This window comes from Lytechinus pictus, chromosome 3 (assembly GCF_037042905.1).
Source record: "Lytechinus pictus isolate F3 Inbred chromosome 3, Lp3.0, whole genome shotgun sequence".
NCBI lineage: Eukaryota > Metazoa > Echinodermata > Echinoidea > Temnopleuroida > Toxopneustidae > Lytechinus > Lytechinus pictus.
Genome location: NC_087247.1, coordinates 47,500,033 through 47,523,891, shown reverse-complemented (window position 1 = coordinate 47,523,891; position 23,859 = coordinate 47,500,033). Strand labels below are relative to the sequence as shown.

The window sequence follows — 23,859 nt, the reverse complement described above, 5'->3', positions numbered from 1 at the left end:
CATTTTATTCTCCCTTCTAATCTTTAATATCATTGTGTGTCATTCTATAAATTCAGTGCATTTTGCTCTACTGAAAGTGAAACAAGTGATTAAATTTTTTTTTTTTTTTTAGAAAAAAATAATGGGAACATAAATGATGGCAATGGGAAGAGAAATGTTCTTAGATTTCAGTAAAATTAATCAAATTATTCTGGATCATCTTTGACAAGGCCGCCACAAAGCCTGCTGCTCATGATCAAGAGGGGAAATTGTTTCTCCACCAAGTCTCCATAGAGAGTCTAATTAAAATTTGATCAAAGTCAGGATTATAAATTGATCTTATCTTTATGCAAATGTAATATCCCATGATTTAGCATCAGGGGAGATTTATTGTTCTACTCTGAATTCAACTGTCAGAGAATCAAGGAACCTGGAGGAAATAAAGACCCATCTTTCATTGAATGGAATGCTATGCCATCTCCTCATAACCAATTCCATTCTACTAGTATTATTCTTGGGAGAATCGTTCTTTTTTGTTCGTGTGTGAACTACAGCTTTTCAGAAGGTGGCATGAAAACAGTTTGGCTTTTTTATCCTAAAAATTCTCAGCACTGACTCTTGCCTTGTTTTCAAAGGTTCATGTATTTGACTCCCACCTTAGTATATGTATACTTGCATACTTTGTCAAGATGTCAATGTCTAATTTGCCACTCTCCATCCAGGTAAACAGGGGGTACCAGGTATAGTATAAATACCAATTTATTAGGCATAGCAATCTGAGCTCTGGAGCTCTTACAGAAATAATACCCCCCCTGCTCTACCTTAAATCTGGCAAACGGAAAAGCTGGCATATCCGTTGCTTTAGAAGCAAAATTTAAGAGGTTCTTTAGCATACTCTAAATCTGCCATACTGAGAGTAAATTTTGATTTCCTGTATGAATATGAAGTTGGTTTTCAAGGATGATTCATATTCTTAGAAAGGATGGATATGGATTAAGAATATATTTTGTCATAAAATATTCAACACGACCACAAAAATATAGAAATTATGGATTCCTCCACTAGATCTCTTACCCATATTTCTCTGCCATTTCCTTTGCCCTCTCGTCTGATACCGCCCTCTGGTCATCGAGATCGGATTTGTTACCGCATAATACTACATCAGGGTTCTCACAGTATGCATGCATCTGAAGCTGCGTCATCCAGTTGCGAATATTGATGAAGGACTGCTCGTTAGTGAGATCAAAGAGGAGGAGGAAACCCATGGCATCACGGAAGAATGCTGTTGTTAAACTTCGAAATCTGGAGGGGAAAATGACAGAAAGAACAATGTCTTAGAAATTTGTCAGTACGATTACATTTTAAGATATTGAAATAGACTTTATATTTTGTTACTGAATGGATCTTTTTGACTTATTTTCTTCAGAGAGACATTGTGAGAACTCCACCTGGTTCTCCTATGGAACAGTTTTAGTGCAAAGATAACAAAGTTAATGGATGCTGTGAGATATGTGTCATATTGGGGTGCATTGGGGTGAATGAAACAAATGATTAATCATAAAATATATATAATAGGTTTTGCACATGTATGACATTCATATGGCGCACTTCACCACCATTTCAACACCTTTCACTGCCTAATTCCCCGCTAAGGTTAAATGGGACAGATCTCACAATGAAAGTAGTATTACTTTAAACACACACACCCACACACTTTCTCAGGCACCTTTTAACTCTACATGTTTCTCTCTCTTCTCTTTTTCTTTCTCTCTCATTGATTTTCACCTTCTCACTCTCTAAACAATAAGAACCTGTTATCTGTGTTAGATGTTAACCTACCAAGTACCTTGAAATTCTCTTACTGCTGACAAACAACTCAGAAACTTGTATTTCCTTCCTGACACAGATTCAAAATTGATGAAAGAGCTACAAAACAACAACATTTAAAAATAGATCCAATTTCCAATGCAATTACCTTTACAGCGTAGTTATTTGCAATTATGATACACTAGGCCTTATATGTAGTCACAATGCAATCATCTACTGATTCCCAACACTGAGTGCAAAGGGGAGGGATGCCGTGAAGTAACATTAAAGTCACATTATAATCTCTTTACAGATTTAAACAGGACAAACAAACAAAATATTTATCATGGATCAAGACCCCTTACTCTGGCAGAAATTCCCTGGTCATAGGAAAACCTTTGAAATATTTTGGTGACTATAATTGTAGTCACATTCATGCAATTAAAGAAACAATAAGAATAATTAGTATATAATAATTAATTTTCCACTCCCAAAGCGGAGAAATTAAAGCACAACTGAACTGATTAAGAATTGTAATATCTGTAGAACAATGAAAAAACATCAACACTGCCCAAAATTTCAGAAAAAATCAGAATATTCAATACTCAAAATAAATATTCAATATAGCAGACACTATAAGATTATTACATACATCCTATCTTTCATTTAAAAAAAAAGCTCCCTTACCCCATCCATCCCCTCCACATATTCCAATATATATCAAAAGTAGATGGTAACATACTGCATCCATTCAGTCCTAGATTGCTCTAAGCTATTTGGTTTACTATATGTACCATTATCATAGATTCATCTGTAAAACATACACTCCACTCACTGACTTGTAATTTGAATTCCCATGTAATATTCTCAATTGTAATATGACAAAATGGATTCTAACAAAAAGAATCCTAATGATATGATTTCTTGCGAACACACGTGACCGTCATTTATTTGGCCTAATGCATAGATTTACTAATGACCGGTGATGATCGGTCATGAGTAAAGTTTAATGACTGGTCATGGTTTTAAAGACGAGGATGATTTAACAAAGATCACATTTTCACCTTATAAAACATGTAATAAACATCATTTTGCTCGGACATGAAAGTAATTACTCACGCTTATTACCTTTGTTACAGTCAAAACTTTTCCAAGGATGCCTCATGCATGTAACTCTCATTGATGCCTTTTTGAACTGCAAAGCACCACATTTAAATAACAGATCAAAGGTTTTGACACAGACTATTCATTTGGGTAGTCCGAAATGTTTACAATTTTATTGCACTTTGCACTCTAGTCACGAAAGTGGTCTAACTGATATAATGGTTCCATACCCCCTCTCCAGGCGACCTGCTGCATTAGACATATATGATCCAAGTATGTGCTATGAATGATCAAAACTACACCCACTTATAAACATCTACAGAAAGTATCAAGCCCCTGAAGACAAGCCCTTGTCTTCACAAATATGCTTCATATTTCATATACGGAGAGGGAAAGATACAAACTAACAAGCAAAAATATTTCTATCTCTCCCATTCCACTCTTATCCAGGTTTCTCTCTCCTCTCTCCTTTTCTCCCTTCTCTCCCCCTCTCTATGGTTTCTTTTCTTTCCATCTCACACAGACTTATTTCCCACTTCTTTCTGCTTTCGTAGCCTTGTTTTTTTAATTAGTCTTCCTCTATCATTACAATACTTCAACTACTATAATTTAAAACAAATTCGAAACAGCAATAAAGAAACTAAATAAAACTGAACAGTACTATACTTCTGACACCTTCTCACAAAATAGCTATGAATGATAAAACAAACTAAAATTCAAGAATGAATCGTTGATGAAGATGTATCTCTCACATTCTACACTATCCCATATGATATAGTAATAAAGATGCTACATGATTTGATAATGTCTCTGGAGTGTGATTGTCTTGTGCATTTGATATCAATTTCACCCATTCTCATCCACTTCAAACATCACAAATTCATTTGTCTCTTATATTAGAAAACTGGGGGAAAATGCAAAAGAGACAGTAATACCCCTTTCATAAACCCAATTATGCGGCTAATAGCAGCATAATTTGGTCGTAAAATCGGAGGAGGACCAGAGTTATCCGCATTATTTTGATGCTGCAATTATCCGCATAATAGCGGCATCGGGACCAGATTTTGACTTTATGAACACATTTCCAAAGTAATGCGGATAATTGCCATGGTGCGGTCACAAGGTCACCCTTTTTCAACACAACCGCATCGGAGGGGGTGTGTGCGGTTGCCATGACGATTATCCGCCTTTTTCAGGACGCGCTTGTAAAAAAGTGCGGATTATTTTCGGAGTTTGTGAACGCAATTTTTATTGAATTCTCCGCATTACTCTTAGGCGGCTAATTGGAGGATGGGTTTATGAAAGGGGTATCAGAGTAAAGAGCAAGTTTGAATATTCTTTGCAAATGAGTCGTGTGGTTTTGATTATCTACTGACTGACATTCTGCAAAAAAAATTGTAAGTCCTTCAGTACATACTAAAAAAATATTTCTTTGTGACGATGTTTCTTTAAACCACAGCCCTGTATTTGAATTAATTTGTGAAAGGGGATGGTAGTGTCTTCTGCACTCTCAATTTAAGGGATTTAATGTAAATTGTGTTTGGCTGTGGTTTGTGAATAGCTGCATGACTGCTAGCTTTAGATTCAAATCTAAAGCTATGATGTAAATCTAGATCCAACATTTACATAACCATGTACAGATGATCAGATATAATTTCAAATATCTGTAATTAGGAGTGAACAGTGAACAAGTAAATTGTCCAAGGTAGCACTCATGCCTCATATTTTCTTATCATGGCAAATCTAAAGCTATTCTTCATGTTCTTTGTAGCATGGCATTTCAGTTTCTAATCAAATTTGAACAATTAATTACCAATACCCTTATGTAAGTTTATTGAGTATATTCAAAGCAAAGAATATCTCAATAATTTGAAGTGCAAGTGGAAAAGCATTAAAACCATAATGATATCATAAACAAGTTATTTCATTTGTACTAGATTCCTGTCTCACGATTAAACCATTAAATTTGGTTGAGCACTACAGAACTACCATCTCAGATAATTATATTCAACTATCGGAGAGAATAAAAAGAATTCCAGCTGAGGTGGAAATAGTAAGGATCATGGAGAATTGATATTGGTGATTTAAAGAGCCTTTTGAAAATGTGCCATTTCTGTGTTTTCGGCTATCCTGTCAGGATATTTGTTACTCCTAATCCTATATCTGTGATACTTGTCAATTAATCAATCAATCACAATTTTTGTGTTAACAAGAATCAAGCTTTCAGGAAGTCTCCAAGAGACAATTAGGTAAACTTGGTAGGTGTTCCATTGCACCTTGTACAGGATATATTGGAACTACAGGTTACAGTAATTTTCTTCTCTGATCAATTCTTCTGCCTTCAGGCATCCCAACCTTGCACCTGTTTGAGACATACAAACTTTTCATTTGATCAACATGATAGAATTTGTGATGAGAACCTCTAGGGGATGTTGCAGACATTCTCCTCTCTTTTTTCTGTTTGCAGAGCATACGTGAAGCTAACAATAGATTTGTGAGAACCCCATGTCTCTTTTCAAAGAGAGGCCCACCAAACATAAGGAAAGGAAGAACCTACTGATTGAATTATACATGGTGACATTGGAAAATAAGGTTCTATAACTTAATCATCAATTAATTAAACATTTCAATACTTCTACAGAAGGTTATCAAAAATTGAAACCACAAACAATTCTGAATACTGATGAAAATATATATAATGGTAAAAGAAATTAATTGAAAAAGATTTCCTTCAATTTAGTGTAACTTATTTGAAGAATGTTCGTTCCAAGTTGAACGATACCTTTAAATTCTATGACCAACTGCACTTTTCCAATGAATGCAGGCACACAGCACAGGGAATACAGAAAAGGGTACAAAATAGGTTTTAGCATTTTTAAAAATGCCAGAGCAAATGGGGAAAAGGGGGTACTTGTTGTTTATTGCAGCAGAGCAGAAAACAGGAATGCGCCTACACAACAGACATGACACTAAACCCATGCCCTCACATCAATCGCAAGCGGGGTCTCCTAGACAGCGAGCCAAAAATGGGATTGTGTTACCCCCTCGTAGGTTCAGATGTTTACATCTCAAACAGGACGCATGTATACTGTAGTCTGCCGCAAAAGTCTCCCTATCAAACCTATATGAATTTATATCTACACGTTAAAAACTTCAAGAGCAACAATCACCATACATATTTTTATTTGATCAGTTTGTAAAAGATTCCAGGTCATATGAGTAATAAAATGAGGTTCAAATGTTAATACTATAATGATAAATTACACTATTAATGACACTCTCTAAGGCCTAAAAAAAACTAGTGTTGTAGACTTATTGACCTTTCCATACACAAAATTGAAATAAAAGCACAATAACCTGAACATTATGTACTTATTTCCTTCTTTTTTCCCCATGTTTTTTGGCCAATAAAATGCCAAATACAGTAAATAAATACATGTACTTCTCATCCAGCCTTCTTTTGTAATGAACAATCTGAATTCTATAGTAGCAGTTGATTTTGTTTTATTTGATTGGTACAATTTCATGAAACTTTCAAGGCCTTTATAAATAATCTTTTCCAGCATGAATTTAACGTTGAAATATTACAAATAAATCAATCTGATGATGCTACTTAAAGTTTGCAAGGCTAGTATAAGGGTATGGATTTCATAGATTGGTGGCACATCAGCTATGCCATTATAGCACACAGATAATTCATGCTATACCTTTGTAAAATTCACGACACAGTGCTAAGAAAATTTCATTCTCCCAAAGTAATTTTATTTAGTGGCATGCATGATGCACATACAGCACAGAAAGCCCAAAAAGAAAATGCTTAATTGTTGGCATGCAGATGAAATAGGCATACTTTTGAAAACTCTAAAAATGAAGCCAATTATAAGCCATGAATATTAAATCCATGATCAAATATTGTCTCAAGTTATGAAAACATGTGTGTTTTCACTCAAGGTGATATGATATCATATCCAGTAAGTATTCATATTTCTCCTTTTAATCAAAATGAGCCATAACTTCAATCAATATTCTTAGTTTTTTGTTTTTTTAAATAAAAATGATATCCATATGTTTTATTTCAACATTTTGAGACACACACATTGACAATCACTAATATAAAATGTGAACATTTTCACCTGAACATAAAAATCTAATAAACCCTTACTCTCATTTAAGGTCGCTGGTGTTTACTGCATTATATGTACCGAGTCTCACCTTCCCCAAATGATATCCTCAAGTTAACCTTTACTTTGAAACAATTTGCTACCATAAACTCATGAACCAATAATGCCTCCAGCACCATTCTAGATGGATGGAGGCATAAAAAGCTTAAAGTATAAAGCAAGGAGAGCATGGAAATATGATCCCAAGATGTAAAAGGATATCTATAGTAAGGTCATGCTCAAACAGGGTGTCTATAGCTGAAACATGGTGTATAAAGACCGTTTTCGATCAGTCTAGGTTTGTTCAAACTTGAGTTTATGTCCTGATCAACCCTCTTTGGGGATTATTAATCTTGAGATTAAAGAAATCCCATATGAGGGATTTACTTGATAGCAAAATGTGGCCTTGGCCCATGAAGTACATTCTAGTGCCGGTATATGTAACGGTATAGTTTCATGGATGAATTATCCTGAGCCCAAACTAAAATGCATCTTAACTTGAAATTTAGCAGGATAATTAATCTGAGGATAAATTTGATTTGAAAAAAGACTTGGGAATGTATGTAAAAAAATTTGATAATTTTCTTCTTTACCAGATTACAAATTAAAATACCTATAAATATTTGCAGAGAAATTATATTTGAAAATTTAATATGATATATTTAAATTATATCATTATGCTTAAATGAATGAAACCTCCAACTATAGACTATATTTTTGTGATATATTTGACTTTTACTGCTATGTCAGCCATTTTATTACATATGAACTGAACATAGATAAAAAGGTTGAAATGCTGTGCTGAATAAGCAACATATAAAAGAGTGCCACAAAAGATGTAAACCTTGGAATTTTATCAATTGAAGCAGAAATACTTCTTTGTTTTGGCTTCTGATATGGTCTTTAGGCTCTATGCAGTATGAAAGAGAAAGAGTCCAGGTTCCACTCTTTTAAAATTCATTATGATTTAAAGAATTATCATCATAAAAAACAATAATGCATGTTAATATCATTTGACACTATATCTAAGCAGTTACACAGTTGCCAACATTAGAACTTGATATCAGCTCCAGAATTTAAATACACTTAATAAATCAATTAGTAATACAATATTATTGATATCAATACATGCATAATAGATAAGTCAATTTCATTACTTGGATTCATCACTTCACCTAATTGCAATTATGATATACTATAATACACATATGACTAATTCAAGCTACATGTACATGTACATGTAAATGCAGACTGTATGATTATATAAAAATGCACAGCATCAACTTTTTAATTTCATAGAGTGGTTATTATTACAATTTTGATATTAAACATGAACTGATTTCTTAATCGTCAAACTATATGAGTCATGATGCAATATTATGCCTTTATTGTCTTTACATTTTCATGTGTTATATAGGAAAGTATATCGTTATTCTGCCTCTTCCCAAGCCACTATAATTCTTCAATAATCCTTAATCCAGTGTTGAGTGTATTGCACTGAATGAGAGGTCAATGCCTCAAGATCTCATTCAAAGGTCGAGTCCTCCCAGAAAATTGTTGATTCAAATCAATAGAGGAAAATCAAATAAGTATATCACTAAAAATTTCATCAAAATCAGACTGATGTAAAATAAGAAAATTATGACGTTTTACAGATTCGCCTATTTTTCACAAATCAGTCATATGCACAACTCATTGACATGCAAATGAGAGAGTCGATGATGAACCTCACTCATTATTTTTTTGTTTTCTATTGTTTGAATTAAACATTATTTCAATTTTTACAGTTTTGGCAATAAGGACCAATTTAAATGAACCATAAAATGTCAAAACAATGGTAATTTTACATGTTCAAGGGAGGAACAAAACTTTTTTTTTCCACAGGACAATGAGAAAATTAGAATATTTCAAATTTCATATAATAAAATACAAAAGCAATAGTGAGTGGGTGATGTCATCAGTCCCCTCATTTGCATACCGACCAGGATGTGCATATAAATGTTTTGTGAAATTAAGTGAAACTTAAAGATATCATAACTTTCCTATTGTACATTGATGAAATTTTCAGTGTTTTGCTTATTGGATTTTTCTTTTTTTTCTTTTTCTTTATTTTATTTTTGTTGAGATGAACTTGTCCTTAAAAAGAATTATTATTCATAATTTGGATTTTTCTTTCATGATCAGCAACAGCAACATAAAGAAGGAGAATGTTTCATTGCTTGATGGCAGTGTTGTTAATTTGAAAATATAATGCCATGAAAGGCAGAAATCGCTGAGATAGTGAATTACATAAAGATCATATGCTATTTTGCATTCACTCAGCATTTGAATTCTGTATAGGAAGGTATGCGGGGATGATTACAAATCCTGTATCAATGAAATTTGAAAGCACACCAACAAACTTGACTATTACAGGGTGGGGCTAAGTTATCTCCACCCCGTACCCCCAATCTAAATTTTTGATTAAACTCACCCGTGGGTAAAGTAACATTTGCTAATATTAAGCATAGGTAATCTTTACAGGTGATTTTGCAATTTCTTTTGGTAAAAGTAATTCTGTAATGATATAATCATTCTGCTGCTTCCTATAATGTAGGCTACTTCCACCAATCAAAATGCATTTTTCAACTATACCGTAGAATGTAAAAGCTCTATTCCAAGTGAACTTCAATTGATATCCTATATTTCTAGAATTGTCATAACCATTTTTCAACATGCAGAACATTTTTAATACATGTATGTTCACTCAGGAAAGAATATCCATTAATGACATTTCATAAAGTCTGTATCATGGCATTGATATATGATCAGTCATGGCATCACATTCAAGATTGAAGAAATTTGCAGAATTTCAAATGAAATATGAAACTCGTGCTTCATTCCACATTCATTTGTTTCTTCATCTTTTAAACATAGATCCTCAAAATACATCTTTAAATATAATATGATGGGGGCCCTGTGAGGTGACTTTCTGGTTTGCAGTATTAAGCTGATTTCATCCTCTTTCGATTGGCAGTACGAAGGAACAGGCAGAAGAACCAGGAGAATGACTGGATGCACTTCATTGCAAAAAGCAAATAAAGCCCTAAGGACTGTGATAAATTGTGTTTTTCTCTTTCCCCATTAGTGACATACTTTCCAACAAGATTATTGCAGTTTGCAACTAGAAATGTAGGGCACACTTAATTTAAGGGAAAATGTTCAAAATTCAAATCAATTCCACATCACTGAACAGTAATGGACTTAATTTTTCTGCAATGATAATTTCAAAGATTGATATTCAAAATTTTTAGATGAGATAAATGTCAATATATTGTAGCAATTTTTTTTTGTATCAGTCTGTGATATGTGTGTATGTACAGAGTATCCTGCACAAATATTCATATTTTGTGAGTCCTATCATCCATGAAATATATAACTTACCCTGCGCATGTCAGATCATTTTTATTTCATGCAAACATGATTGATAATCTATTTTCAGCAGCTATCATTTTTAAATTCTACTGAAAATATAATCACAATAGTCATTATTATCATTGTTATGATTGATAACCAAACATCACATTATAGTACTCTTGTTGTTCACCCTGACAATAAGTTCACTTTAATAAAAGCAGAAAAATAATGGTGAAGCTCCTTTGACTAGTATTTAAAATACACCTTAAAAAACAATCAGATTTGTAGATATTTTTCATCTTTAAAATCCCTTAACGAGACAAGCTAAGGTTATACATCTACTGCTATCTATATCCTTATCCTAATCATTCTCCTCCCACCTCCTCTCAAATGAAAGAAAAACAAATTAGACAAACGACCTCTATTCAGGCAATATTGGGGATTCCATCAGAGACTGCTGCTTTTAAAAACACGGAGAAGTTGTATTCACACATGCTGTATTTGTGGTGTAATACATAATATTATTTCTATATAAAAATAGAATACAAAAAGAAAATAGTCGCCTGTATTATTGGTAAATCTCTATAAAAATGATTATTAAAAAAAAATTAAAATGCCACAAACGACTTTGTAGATTTTGATAATACAAAAGTAATAAGTATGCAAATGAAATTTAAAAACAGGTAAATTGTTAGAAATCATCAGAAATACACAACTAATGTGGAGCGTTGTGGCCAAGTGGATTAGTCTTCTGACTTTGAAACAGAGGGTCATGGGTTTGAATCCCAGCCATGGCATAATTTCCTTCAGCAAGAAATTTATCCACATTGTGCTGCTCTCAACCCGATATACCCGGCTGGATTAATTCCTCGAATGCACTGAGCACTGTAAGGCAGCTCGAGCTAAAGCCGGGGTAGTAATAATAATAAAAAACATTGCGCCTTGGAATAGATTATTTCTAGATAGATCATGGCGCTATATAAATGCCTATTATTATTATTATCATTATCATTATTAATATTATTATTATTATTAACTAGATAAAGATTTACAACCTTCTTAACAGCTAACAAATTTGAAATGACTTTTATCAGATGTGTCACAGGTCTAAATCATATTACTTACGGATGTCGGAGCTAGAAATTTTGGTTTAACACAATACCTTTGGCTAATTTAATGCTTGATGTGAAGTTACTACTTCCATCTCCTTCACTATTTAAATAGTTGACAAGCTTTGTATTTCGATTTTGGAGGAACTATGTTGGTTTCTGAGAGGGATTACAACGTGAACAATGGTTACAGATGCCCTCCATGATCGATACAAACAGACCTAATTTCAGCTGCGCCTTCTGCTCTAAGATCGGTCACTTACAAAACAATGCTGTTACTCCTCCAACAAACATCTGTTTCAATTTTATCCATCCATTCAATTATCACTCTCACTCTAAGGGCGGTGTTGCCATTAAATCTTATAAAATTAGTGCCTTATTGCAGGTAACTTAAGACCTTCTACCTGCCCATAGTAGTATGGTATAGTAGTATAGTATTTATTTTCCGTATAAAAACACAAAAAAATGCAAAAATAATGAAGGTTCAATGTTCCAGGTGTATGTATTTCCATAATGTTTCCAGTTTTCTTGTTAAACATTAAATGCACAAGATCATTGGTGGATTGGTGGTGATTTTTTACCTGATTGCTAAGAAAGCATGAATGCTTGTAAGCAAGCAACCAGAGGACCGACGGCTTAAGGTCCTCTCCGAAGGACCTGGTACTGAGGATTAATGCCTTACCAAAGGGCACTAGCGCACGATTCGCGTGCTCACCACCGCCCCCTAAAATGAAATCCTAGCAACACCACTGATTCTAAATGTAGTTACCAGGAATTATTTGGCTCTCCCCCCCCCCCCGATAACAGGCAGAGAATGTAAGAAGAGCGGGAGCAGACAAGGAACAATTTGAAGAAAACATCGGAGCTTTCGTGCTTTGCGCGGGAGGGGAAAATTCCCTATTATAGGGAACGCCTTTCGCGCACTCAGTATTAAGTGTTTTGCCACTTCGCGTGCTCACTACCGCCCCCTAAAATGAAATCTTTCTGGACTTAGTTACCTGGAAATAGTTTGGCTATACCCCCCCCCCTGAAAACAGGCAGAGGACGTATTAAGATGAGAGGGAGCAGACAAGGAATGATTCACAGGAACGTCGGAGCTTCCACGCTTCTTGCGGGGGACACTCACCCTCCCTGCACCCCCCCAGGGAGCGTGCTTCCCGTGCTTTCTACCGCCCCTAAACTGAAATCCTAGCTATGTCACAAATTCTAGATGGAGTTACCGGGAAATATTTGGCTCTGCCCCCTTGCCCCTCTGATAACAGGCTTACGCCGCTGCAACGAGGCGCTTTAAACCACTCGGCACCTGATGAAGGAAAAAAAAAAGTCGGTCTCGCGGGCCTTCGGTCAAGTGGTCGGACTCCTAGCAATCTCCGGAATGCTGGCACACAGAGGTAAAAAATCTAAATCAAATGCAGTGCATATGCAGCGCATTAAAATGCAATGAAAGATTTACAAACTGGCATATACCATGGTTTACGCTACTAAAACTCAGTAAAAACTATGCACATGGTACACACAATTTTACAAAGTAACCTAGAGCCCCTTTTTTGGAAAAAATAAAGTTTCTGAAATGCATACCTTTGCTTCATTTCAAATATCGATAAAATAATATTGGAATTGCGAACAAAATTTTGCATATTATAATAGGATAGAATAAAATAAATAAAAAATAGTATAGGATTTATATAGCGCACATATCCATCTTGTTAGGTGCTCAAGGTGCTCCTATATTACCCCGGCTAAGCTAGTCTACCTATTCCGGTGCTCACAGGTTTTTGAGGAATTGTTTCTTGTGGTACCCATTTACCTCACCTGGGTTGAGTGCAGCATAAAGTGGATAAATTTCTTGCTGAAGGAAAACATGCCATGGCTGGGAATTGAACCCACGTCCCTAGTGTTGAAAAAAGGGCCTTGACTGCTAGATCATGATGCCCCCACCATGCATGTTTAAACTTGGTATAAATAATTGCTCTGGTTTCTTGAAAATCACAAAGTTATCAGCTCCTGATAAACATCCAAACTTTGAATGCGATTAACTCAAAATTTTATTTTGGAGACCAGCCAAAGTTTATGCCAGTTCTTAAAATCACTGATAAATTGTCAGGTGAATCACTAAATCACTCATTAACTTTTAAGTTCAAGATAACATTTTCTGTTATATTCATTACTCTCCTTAATCTCATGACATAACATTTACCATAAATCATCCTTGTTGCAAACAAACAAAAAGTATTGAAATTATAAATCATTCTCATTACTATAACTTGCAGATATATTGCACACTCAGTTGAAACCCTAAATAGGTGTCATGCCACTATCAATATTTGTCACCAAACTTTTTTCTACTTTAACTAAATATTAATATAAGTGTTAAAAAAACTGTTGCAGGAATTTATATGTAACACAAAGTCTATTTCAACAGTATTTTAAGCAAAACATTATGAGAATTAATATGATATGAAATAAGTTTTTTTCCAGAAAATATCTTAACACTGGAGAGGTAGATCAAGATAAGTTTATTTCAAAATTCACCACTACAAGATGATCCAAGATTGAGTTACCCCTTATTAGCTCCCCATACTAAGCAATTCTTCTTGTAAAAATTCACCTGCAAAATGTGATCACTACATGCTATCATTATCCCATAAAGTGCTCTAATCATTGCTTGATGAGGAAAAACATCTGTTTCTCTCACAAATAATAAACATCAAAATCATCTTCTGAGCTCTATTGTGTTCTCTAAAGCCTATGACCTTTTCTGCTTGCAGTTTAATGTAAGAGGTTTTAATCCTTTTAAATGTTTTATGATTACCAGTATGCTGCAGAGGATATACTGAAAAAAAATATAACAAATTTGTGCACACCTGATAATTCAAGTTATCATGATTTTCAATTTCAAATGCAATTAAATGATGAAACTCTAATAAATTGGCACTTCATAATATTTTCATGAAGTCATGAAAAGTTTATTGTGGTTGATTGCAAAAGTTTCATCTAACAGAATTTCTTAACCAAATATTTGTTTTGACAAAAAATCTTTTCATAGCAGTTTTTTTTCTTCAATTCCTTTCAAAGGATGCTAATCCATCTCATATGTATTCATGTCATGCACAAATAATTTGTCATGAGCAGTGAAATTAAGCCTAAAACCACATCATGCTTTACATGTACCTAAAATAGAATGAATCAACTTTGTCTGCGGTTATACCTACGTTCCAATACCAAGGTTCTTCACAAGCCCAAGTATGCACAATCATCAGCCTTATTTGGAATTACATTTAGGTTTAAGATTCAAGAAAGAAAACATTGGGAGGATTCTGCATGAAAATAAAGCTCCATTAACCTTACACTCTCTACAAAAATTGTAATCTACCAAAATATTCCATGAAATAGCCAGCCAATTGCCACTCCAAAACAATTAATCTTAATATGATTGTGATAAATTTCTGGATCAGAAATAAATAATAACAATAATAGTTGGATTTATGAAGCGCTTTTTGCCAGAGGATACAAAGCGCTGCTATTATTACCCCGGCTTTACCTCGAGCTACCATCACCGGCGCTCAGTGCATGCAAGGAATTACTCCTGCTGGGTACCCATTCACCTCACCTGGGTCGAGTGCAGCACAGTGTGGATAAATTTCTTGCTGAAGGAAAATACGCCATGGCTACGATAAATGAACAATATGAGAATTTGGTCTAATGGAGATGGGACTATTAATGAAAATGACATATTATAATTAAGGGGTTCTAAAAAAGATGCACTGACTCGACTCAAATATGAACATTTATAAGGACACAAATAGAATTTTGGATGTCCATGCATAATATCCCAGACTGACAAAATTTATTCATCATGTTAATATGTTGTCATAAATTCCACTGGGTAATTTCCTGTAGAGGGCAAATACAATTCGTCGGCATTTATCCGAACCGTCGTATCAGTCAATTTTGGTTTAAAAAATTGATTTTGAGATTTTTGCAGAAAATGAATGTACAAGTCCTATTCTATTCATAACTGAATTTCTAGGCAGCAATTTATTTTAGTTTTTGAGATATGAGGGGGGATTTTCATGGTGATGCCATAAAGTTTTGAAATGAAATGCGCAAATCCTATTGGAAATGTGTACTGTAGCAGAGCGATAAGTTTTGACTAACCAGAATTTCAATGTGCGCGGTCAGCCAAACTGTCGTATCGGCCATCTGCACTACATTGACTTTGCACGTGAAAAGCAATACAACGTTTTGACTGACCGCACGCATTGAAATTGCAGTCAGGGTTGTTGTATTCCCTATGGCGTTTTTGTACAGGGGAAATCTAAACCGAAATTACAAGCATAGAGCTCTTTTGCGATATTTTCTCTGATCCTTGGTTTTTTGTAAAAATAAGGATATAATTGTCAAGCAATTGTCTTGGTCTTTCCAGCCATGTATTTTTCTAGCAATGAATATGTTGTAAGGATGGAGAACTAAGTGTGAAAATTATCATGAACCCCCAGCACTACCATATCTTAAGTTTTGGGGAAAATTCATACCTCTGAATCCCCCAATTGGTTCCCATTTGAGCTGTAAATCTTGGCGTGATGATATTGATGTAAAAGCTAATATTACGGAGGCCTCTTGGCATTTACTTATATTTATTCGGTATATATTTCATGGGGGCACACTCTTATTCCTTTTGCATCTCAGAGGCAATTAACATGAACCATGCAGTTCTGAGCAGTATCTTAACATGGAATACAGGCTAAATAAAGAATTCTGCCTTTTCTTTGTCTGGTATTTGAATCTTTATATTTTACATCTCATTGGGAACTCTCTTCTTCATTAATCCCCCTTTTCATAGATCCATCACCCCACTGTTATTTGAATATCTCAATAAAACATTAAGCTGTCTTACTCACTTGCTGAAAAGAAAAAAAAGTGAATATTGAAAGAAAAGTGTTAATATTGCGGGTCAATGTAAATTCTCTGCACATGAAATAAAAGCATCAAGGGCCCTATAGCAATGAAAAAGGCAATCAATTGTATGTAAACATGAAGCATAACTGAAGTCTACAAATAGTTAGAATTACTTGTAAATATCAATTGCATCTCTTTATATGACAGGGCCCAGAGAATAGTTAGCAATTCAAAGGGTACTAATGGTTACAACATACATTACAAAAACAAAAGAGAAATGTCCCCAGTTGAATCCATTTACTTAACATGAGAGCTCCCGAGAAACGGAAAATGCATATCTTGTACTTTCTAACAGAAGGAGTTTGAGTTTTGATTTTGTCAAGTTGACACAGGGATGAATGCCATTGCAAAATGTAATATCTTGGAGTGCAGCTTGTGTGGTTGATAGAGACTCTGAGAAAGTATAAGACTTACAAAAGAAAATAGAAGCTACCTTCTAGGATTGGGGTAAGAGAATCTGACGAGATGCCTAAAGCTCTGTCTCAGTTTAGTCAGAGCAAACGATAAATAGGGAGTGCAGAAGACAGAAAGGGAGACAGAATGCGGGAGAGGGAGACAGAGGTAGATAAATGGGATAGAATGTATGGATAACAAAGAGATGAAGATAAAGATGGAGAGACACAAAGAGGGGTGGGGGAGATAGAGAGTGGAGGGAGAGAGAAAGAGAGAGAGAGAAAGAGAGGGGGGATTGCGATGAATCAGACAAGCAGACAGGGGGAGATTAACTCTTAACATGCCATTGGAATTGCAGCTCTATTGGATTTATACATATTCTGTTGTGCTAATTGGCGACAAGCTTCAAGTTAAAGGAGAGAGAGGGTTCAAGTAAGACAGACAGTGAAAGTGAGAAAGAGAGAGAGATAAAGAGAAAGAGATATATGGTTTTAGTGAAGTAGCTTTAGTCAGAAGTGACAGTCAAAATAAATGCAGAATCTTGGGGCCATGAAACCACTTTCTCTTCTAAATTTCTGCATCCATCACATTAAATATATAGCTCCCAGCAAGTTGAAAAGATACATAATTTGAGCCATTATCCCTGCACATGTTTTCTACCCCTGCAATCTATAATAATTCAAATGCTAAGATCGAGCAACAGAGAAATGCTAGAGGCACAAACATTGCTCTCCAACGTGCATTTTATTGAAATTGGAGGGATAATTGCTCTATATTTTTTAATTAGTATTTCTTCTTCAGGTCTTTAAAGGTTTTTTTTCTATAAATCATCTAGTTCTTGAAATGAAGCTAAACAGTCAACAGACATCTTGGTTAACTTCTAAAAAAATGAAATATGAATAACTCTGAAGATTATACATGAATGTAGAATTTTGCAATAGAAATAAATTTGTAGCTAAGAGTAAAATAACTATTAAAAAATTATTTGCAATAATATTTGCCATAACAGAAGGGGAAAAATAGGATCGTTAGTATGTTGTTTTTTGTTTATTTGTCTTTGTTTTTTTAGGTACATGAATATTTTTTCCTTGTGCATTGAGACTGCCACTTCTCGCATATCATAGAGCTGAGCCCATCCATTATGCCATTACCATGACAACACAGTACCTGACACATTAACAACGAGCACATCAATGATGTGGAGCTCATCCGACATCTGGCAACGAAATTTAACACAATTTTAATTTCAGCCCAGTTGACACTGTAGCAAATTATATTGGTGACATAAATTGAGGATATAGAATTGAAATTGATGACAAAATGACATAGAAGCATTTTTTGTGATCTATGAATAAATTTCATATAAATTAATCATAAATAATTTTCTAGTCAAAATTTCTAAACTCTGTGTAGAACCTTGGTGCATGTAACTCTCAGATGGAACAAAAATAATCAAAATCATTCAACAAATAAAGAAGTATTTTTTGTAAGTTTTGAAAATATATGAATAAATTAGCATATTTAATGAGTTTCAAAATTCTTTGTTGAAATTTTGTATCACCACCTCGAGCTATCATATAAAGCAAACAAAATTGAAATTGATCAACAAATGAAGAAGAAAAAACATTTTTTTTTTTTGAATACATTTTGCATAAATTATCATTAATAATTTTCTAGACAAAATTTCAAAATTTTGTGTACAAGTTTGGTGAACCTCATGCAGCTCTACCAGATGGAAAAGAAAAATCAAAATCGGTCAACAAATAAAGAAGAGGCATTTTCTGTGATTTATGAATACATTTTGCATAAATTAGTATAACTAATTTTCTACCAAATATTCAAAAATTCTGTGTAGAAGTTTGGTGAACCTCATGAAGTTCTGCCAGATGGAAGAAAAAAAATCAAAAATTGGTCAACAATTAAAGAAGAAGCATTTTATATGAATTTTTTAAAATATGCATAAATTAGAATATTTAATGAGTTTCAAAATTCTGTGTAGAAGTTTTGAATCCCCCACCTAATGCTGTCATATAAAGCAAACAGAATTGAAATCAGACTTGAAATGATGAAGAAGAAGCATTTTGAAATTCAGTCAACAAATAAAGAAGAGGAATTTTTTGTGATTTATGAATTTCGTATAAATTAGCATAAATAATTTTCTACTCAAAATTTAAACATTTTGTGTAGAATTGTGGTGAACCTTATGAAGTTCTAACAGATGGAAGAAAAAAAGTCAAAATCGGTCAATAAATAAAGAAGCATTTTATGTGAATTTCTAAAAATATGCATAAATTAATTTTGCATAAATTAGCATAAAAATTGTTCGAGTCAAAATTTCAAAATTCTGTGTAGAAGTTTGGTGAACCTCATGAAGCTCTACCAGATGGAAGCAAAAAATTCAAAATCAGTCAACAAATAAAGAAGAAGCATTTTTTGTGAATTTTGAAAGATGCGCATAAATTAGCATATTTAATGAGTTTCAAAATTCTGTGTAGAAGTTTTGAATCCCCCACCTAGTGCTATCATATAAAGCAAACAGAATTGAAATCGGACTTGAAATAGCGAAAAATAAGCATTTTGAAATTGTGGAAGGACGACAGACGACGGATGCCACGGCATAAGCTCATCTGGCCCTTCGGGCCGGATGTGAACCGCATCGCATATCTTGATTTCAAGACAAATGTGTATACAAAGTCTCATGAGTATTGGGTGAATTCAATGCACAATATGTGATCCACTGCCCCATCGCCAAAGTACACTGATTCCTACAAACCTCCATACACCATTCTGAGGGGTGTAACAATAGTTTATAGCCAAACGATAACATGAAAGGTATGATGGAACAACCCACCTGCACCATAATCATCATATCATGCTATTCAGATCCCACACAAAATGTCAAGTCTGCCGATCATGATAATAATACGGATGTTCATCGACTTCTTCAATTGAAACACTGATCACTGGATTTCAGTTCAAACCAGTATTATCTGAAATCATTCTTTGTTGGGTTTCCTACTTCTGAATGGTTCATGACATTTACGCAAAGCTTGAGTTCTGCCAATCCTGTTCTAAGATTTCCAAGGCTTTCTTTTAGATTCTTTACTTTGGTGTGAGGAGGAGGACTGAGTGGGCTACACCAGTGATTTTTTATTTCTAGAGTTGCATTTATTTAGCAAAGAAAGAACCAGTTTAATATAAAGAGTACAATAAATGTGCATATTCAATGAAGAGAACTTGTCCCAATCTTCCTCTTAATATAAAACATAAAATGATCCATCCCCATTTAAAAGGGCTGCAGAGACCCCACATTGTCAATGTTATATCAATATTTTTATGTGGTGGAATCACTGTTATCATGTTAACTTCACCCATTATTATGTTGAATATACTGATGTTCAAAATATAGATTATGTGGCCACTAGGCTCTTGGCCCCTTTAAATGGAATTAAATATTTGAGTCTTTAGACCGATGTTGCTTTCCTGAATATGTAACGAGTTTCACATGATATACATTACCCCCATAATTTGTTTTAATTGTTGATTTAAATCGCCATCACAGCTTGTGTATCAAGAACAAGCACAGAAAATAGTAGTTTTAAAAACAACAATCAGTATGAAAATAGTAGGAGTCATACTGAAGATACATAAAAATACACAACATGAACAACAGTTAATTTATTTCAATCAATTAGTTCATTAGCAAATGATTGCTAACAATTGGATTCATAATTGATGTGACTATTAGGTTAGACCTAGATTCATCAGAACATCAGAGCCACTCAAGCTTTGAAAAGATGGCTTGCCTATGACTGCAGTATTGTACAGCTCCATCCACAACATATTCCAAAGCTTGGAGTCTGCTGAAAAAATGTCTTACTCTTGACATTTCATGATTTATCTGTCTGAAGTCATGCAGAACAAGATAACATTTTCACTTTTTTCCTAGGGAGTAAACAAATGCTGATGCATATCTTCTGTGGGTGTTAATAGCTTGAAATGTCAGTGGTATTTTCAAAAAGATCATCTGAATCTAACTTAAAAGATTGACATTCACCCCACTCATGGGGATTCCAAGCACTCATTTATCAAACCTCTAATGGCGAAGTTTGTGTAAATGTTTAATCTAGAGGCCACCACACATCTTACGACTGTTCACGATTCGATTTTGGAACAAATCGCATTTTGCTCATTTTCTGAAAATGTGAATGGAACATATCATTTTATTTTGAGGTTTAAATTAATTGAAAAAATACTAATATAACCATTTTGAAAGATTGCAAGCCTTTATTTCGGAGTAAAGGCCAAATTAGTTTCAAATCGTAGCCAATCGTACGACTGCTATGACGTCATTACGACTAGATATTAAATTCGCTTTTATTCTAAGAAGGATGATAGCATAGTCACAGATTTGAACATAGGTATTGGTACGATGATTTAGAACATTACACAGTAAGATATTCTAAGTCTCAATGTTAGCATCAAATTCTACTACATTTTATTCTGAAATCGGGTCGCAGACCAATCGTAAGGTGTGCGGTCGCCTTTAAACCCAAGCTTGAGTTTGCTGTGTCTAATAAATACTATTTAAACAAGAATTCTTATGCTCTGAATGCGTCACATATCACAAGTACATATTATTTTAAATACTTAATCAACATTATAAACACAATAAAACCCAACTATCACCTAAATCACGTAATTCCCTTTACTTAAACTTAACATAGTCTGTCCCATGTTCTGAACTTGGTTTAATTTGAAACCATGGCCAATGGATAACCAAATGTGATGCAAATCTACATTATAAATTTATCATCACATTTGGCTCTCAAAGGATTACAAACCGTCTTGAAATGATAAATTTAACAGGTTCCTTACCGTTAAAACATGAAAAGATCCATATAAACTCACAGGAAGAATACAGTGTACACTAAAACTTATTTTAAATCCTTGGAATCTTTAGTCACTAAAGATTCCAAGGATTTAAAATAAATCCAGATCGGCTGTGAATAGTAACCAGCCGATTATTAGATTTAGATTTAAACCTTGTTGATTTAAATATAAATGTAAAATATTTGAATTTTATTTAAAAATTGAATCCTTAAGATTTAAAATAAATTCAAAATTCGGCTAGTCACTATTCACAGCCGATCTGGATTTATTTCAAATCCTTGGAATTTAGAGTGTATGCAAATGTTTGACACTTAAAGCTTCTTATAAGTTTTCTTTTAAAAGAACATGGGCTAGAAAATTCTATGGTATATATATATATTAAAGGGAAATATGGTAGGTGGTGATTTGTACATTTCAGAAAAATATATGTTTGTTGTAATTGAATAGACTATTTGTAGGCAAAGGGGGAAAACCCAACCTGTTTTATTTTCTCATGAAATGGATGATTAATCTTACCTTTCTTGACCTGCTGTGTCCCATAATTGTAAATGTACTCTTTGGCCTCTCGTTGTAGGATCTGCACCTTTAGGTCTATGTGTCTGTAAAAAAAATATAAAAAAATAAAGCCATATGCAAACCATTTCATAGTAAAGAAAACAAATTCTGATAAACACAATCATATTTCTTAGTTCATATCTAATAAAGATCACTCAAAGTTCAAACTACCAAAATAGTTTTAAACCAAGAGCAATTTGGGGGTTATTGGAACTACAAAATGCTTAGAATGTTTTAAGCATTTTAAGAGTTAAGCCAATGAAAAGCCCATCTTTCTTGAGTGTTCCCTGCATACAGTCAATGAAAAATCTGTGGTTATATTAATTGGGTTACAGTGTTCATGTGAACTCATTACATCATTAATTACAGTTGCACTGTTTAGAGAGTAATTCGTCATAAATCTGAAACAGTCAGGCCAATTTACTGTGCATGATGATGATGATAACAAAGAGTGTGTATGTGTATGTACTAACTTGTTTTACATCTTCATTAGATAATCAGGTACATTCCATCACGTTTGTGATAAGTAATAAATACAAGTTTTCTATCATCTATTTTACAAACTCTGGAGTAAACCAATTGGTGATAATTGGAATATCTACTTCAGGGCCCCATCTTACAAAGAGTTGCGATTGATCCAATCAATCACAACTATGGAAAGTCAATATAGAAAAATGCATCTATGTTCAAAAACTTTTCTAGATATGAATGTATATCCATACATTCATTGATTTCTTAACAATTTAGTGTGTTATCCTTTGTTAACAAAGCACATTTTGCAATTTTCTGTATAAAAAAGTATGACACTGATGGATTTCCATAGAGTTAAGATTGATTGGATCAATGGTAACTCTTTGTAAGACGGGGCCCTGAAGATCTGTTGAGTGAAAGGGTAAGAGGTATGTTATCAAAGCTAGATATGCACCTGTCAATATTTACCCTCATTAGAGGCAGATAGCAAAGGTGCCATGGACAAGAATTTAAGACTAAAGTTTTCAAAGTCATCAAAGAGGAGGATAAGGAAGAACAGGATGAAGAAGATGAAGAAGAAGACAAAGAAGAGGATCTGAGGGTTGAGAGAGGAGGTAAAATATTAAAGAGAGAAAGAGAACTAAAAGAGAGAGAGAGATTTAAAAAAAATTATTAGAGAGGAGAAAAAATATGCAAAATAAAGAAAAAACACAAAAATGATAAACATAATGATACAACAAATTCTAGATTTAATAATTGTGTTTGAAATTGAGGAAAACATATTATAACATAAGAGAAGTAACATATGAGACACATAAATAAAGCATAAGCTTAATAGAGAGGTAAGAATAAGAGAACGAAACTTGCACAGAATGAGAAGCTAAGAAGGTAAAACAGAAAGACCTGATGTACCTCATAAGATCACGTATGACCTGGTTTTTTAAAGCAACAAAGTTTTTGCCTCATCGCATTACCAATGTTTCCATATTGCTAGGCAAGTCACAAACGTGCCTTACTTTTCCTCTCCCCATTGA

General features: G+C 33.9%; 1 protein-coding gene across 1 annotated transcript in view; it reads right to left on the bottom strand.

Annotated features, from left to right (window-relative positions):
* The window catches only part of LOC129255544 (ras-related protein Rab-27A-like), a 78,120-nt gene that overhangs the window by 9,587 nt on the left and 44,674 nt on the right, over positions 1-23,859 (bottom strand). The window contains exons 2-3 of the mRNA XM_054893892.2: positions 22,316-22,398; positions 1,054-1,281 (exon numbers count right to left, since the gene is read on the bottom strand). Of these exons, the coding sequence (XP_054749867.1) occupies positions 1,054-1,281; positions 22,316-22,398 (311 nt within the window). The remainder of the gene's footprint in view (positions 1-1,053; positions 1,282-22,315; positions 22,399-23,859) is intronic.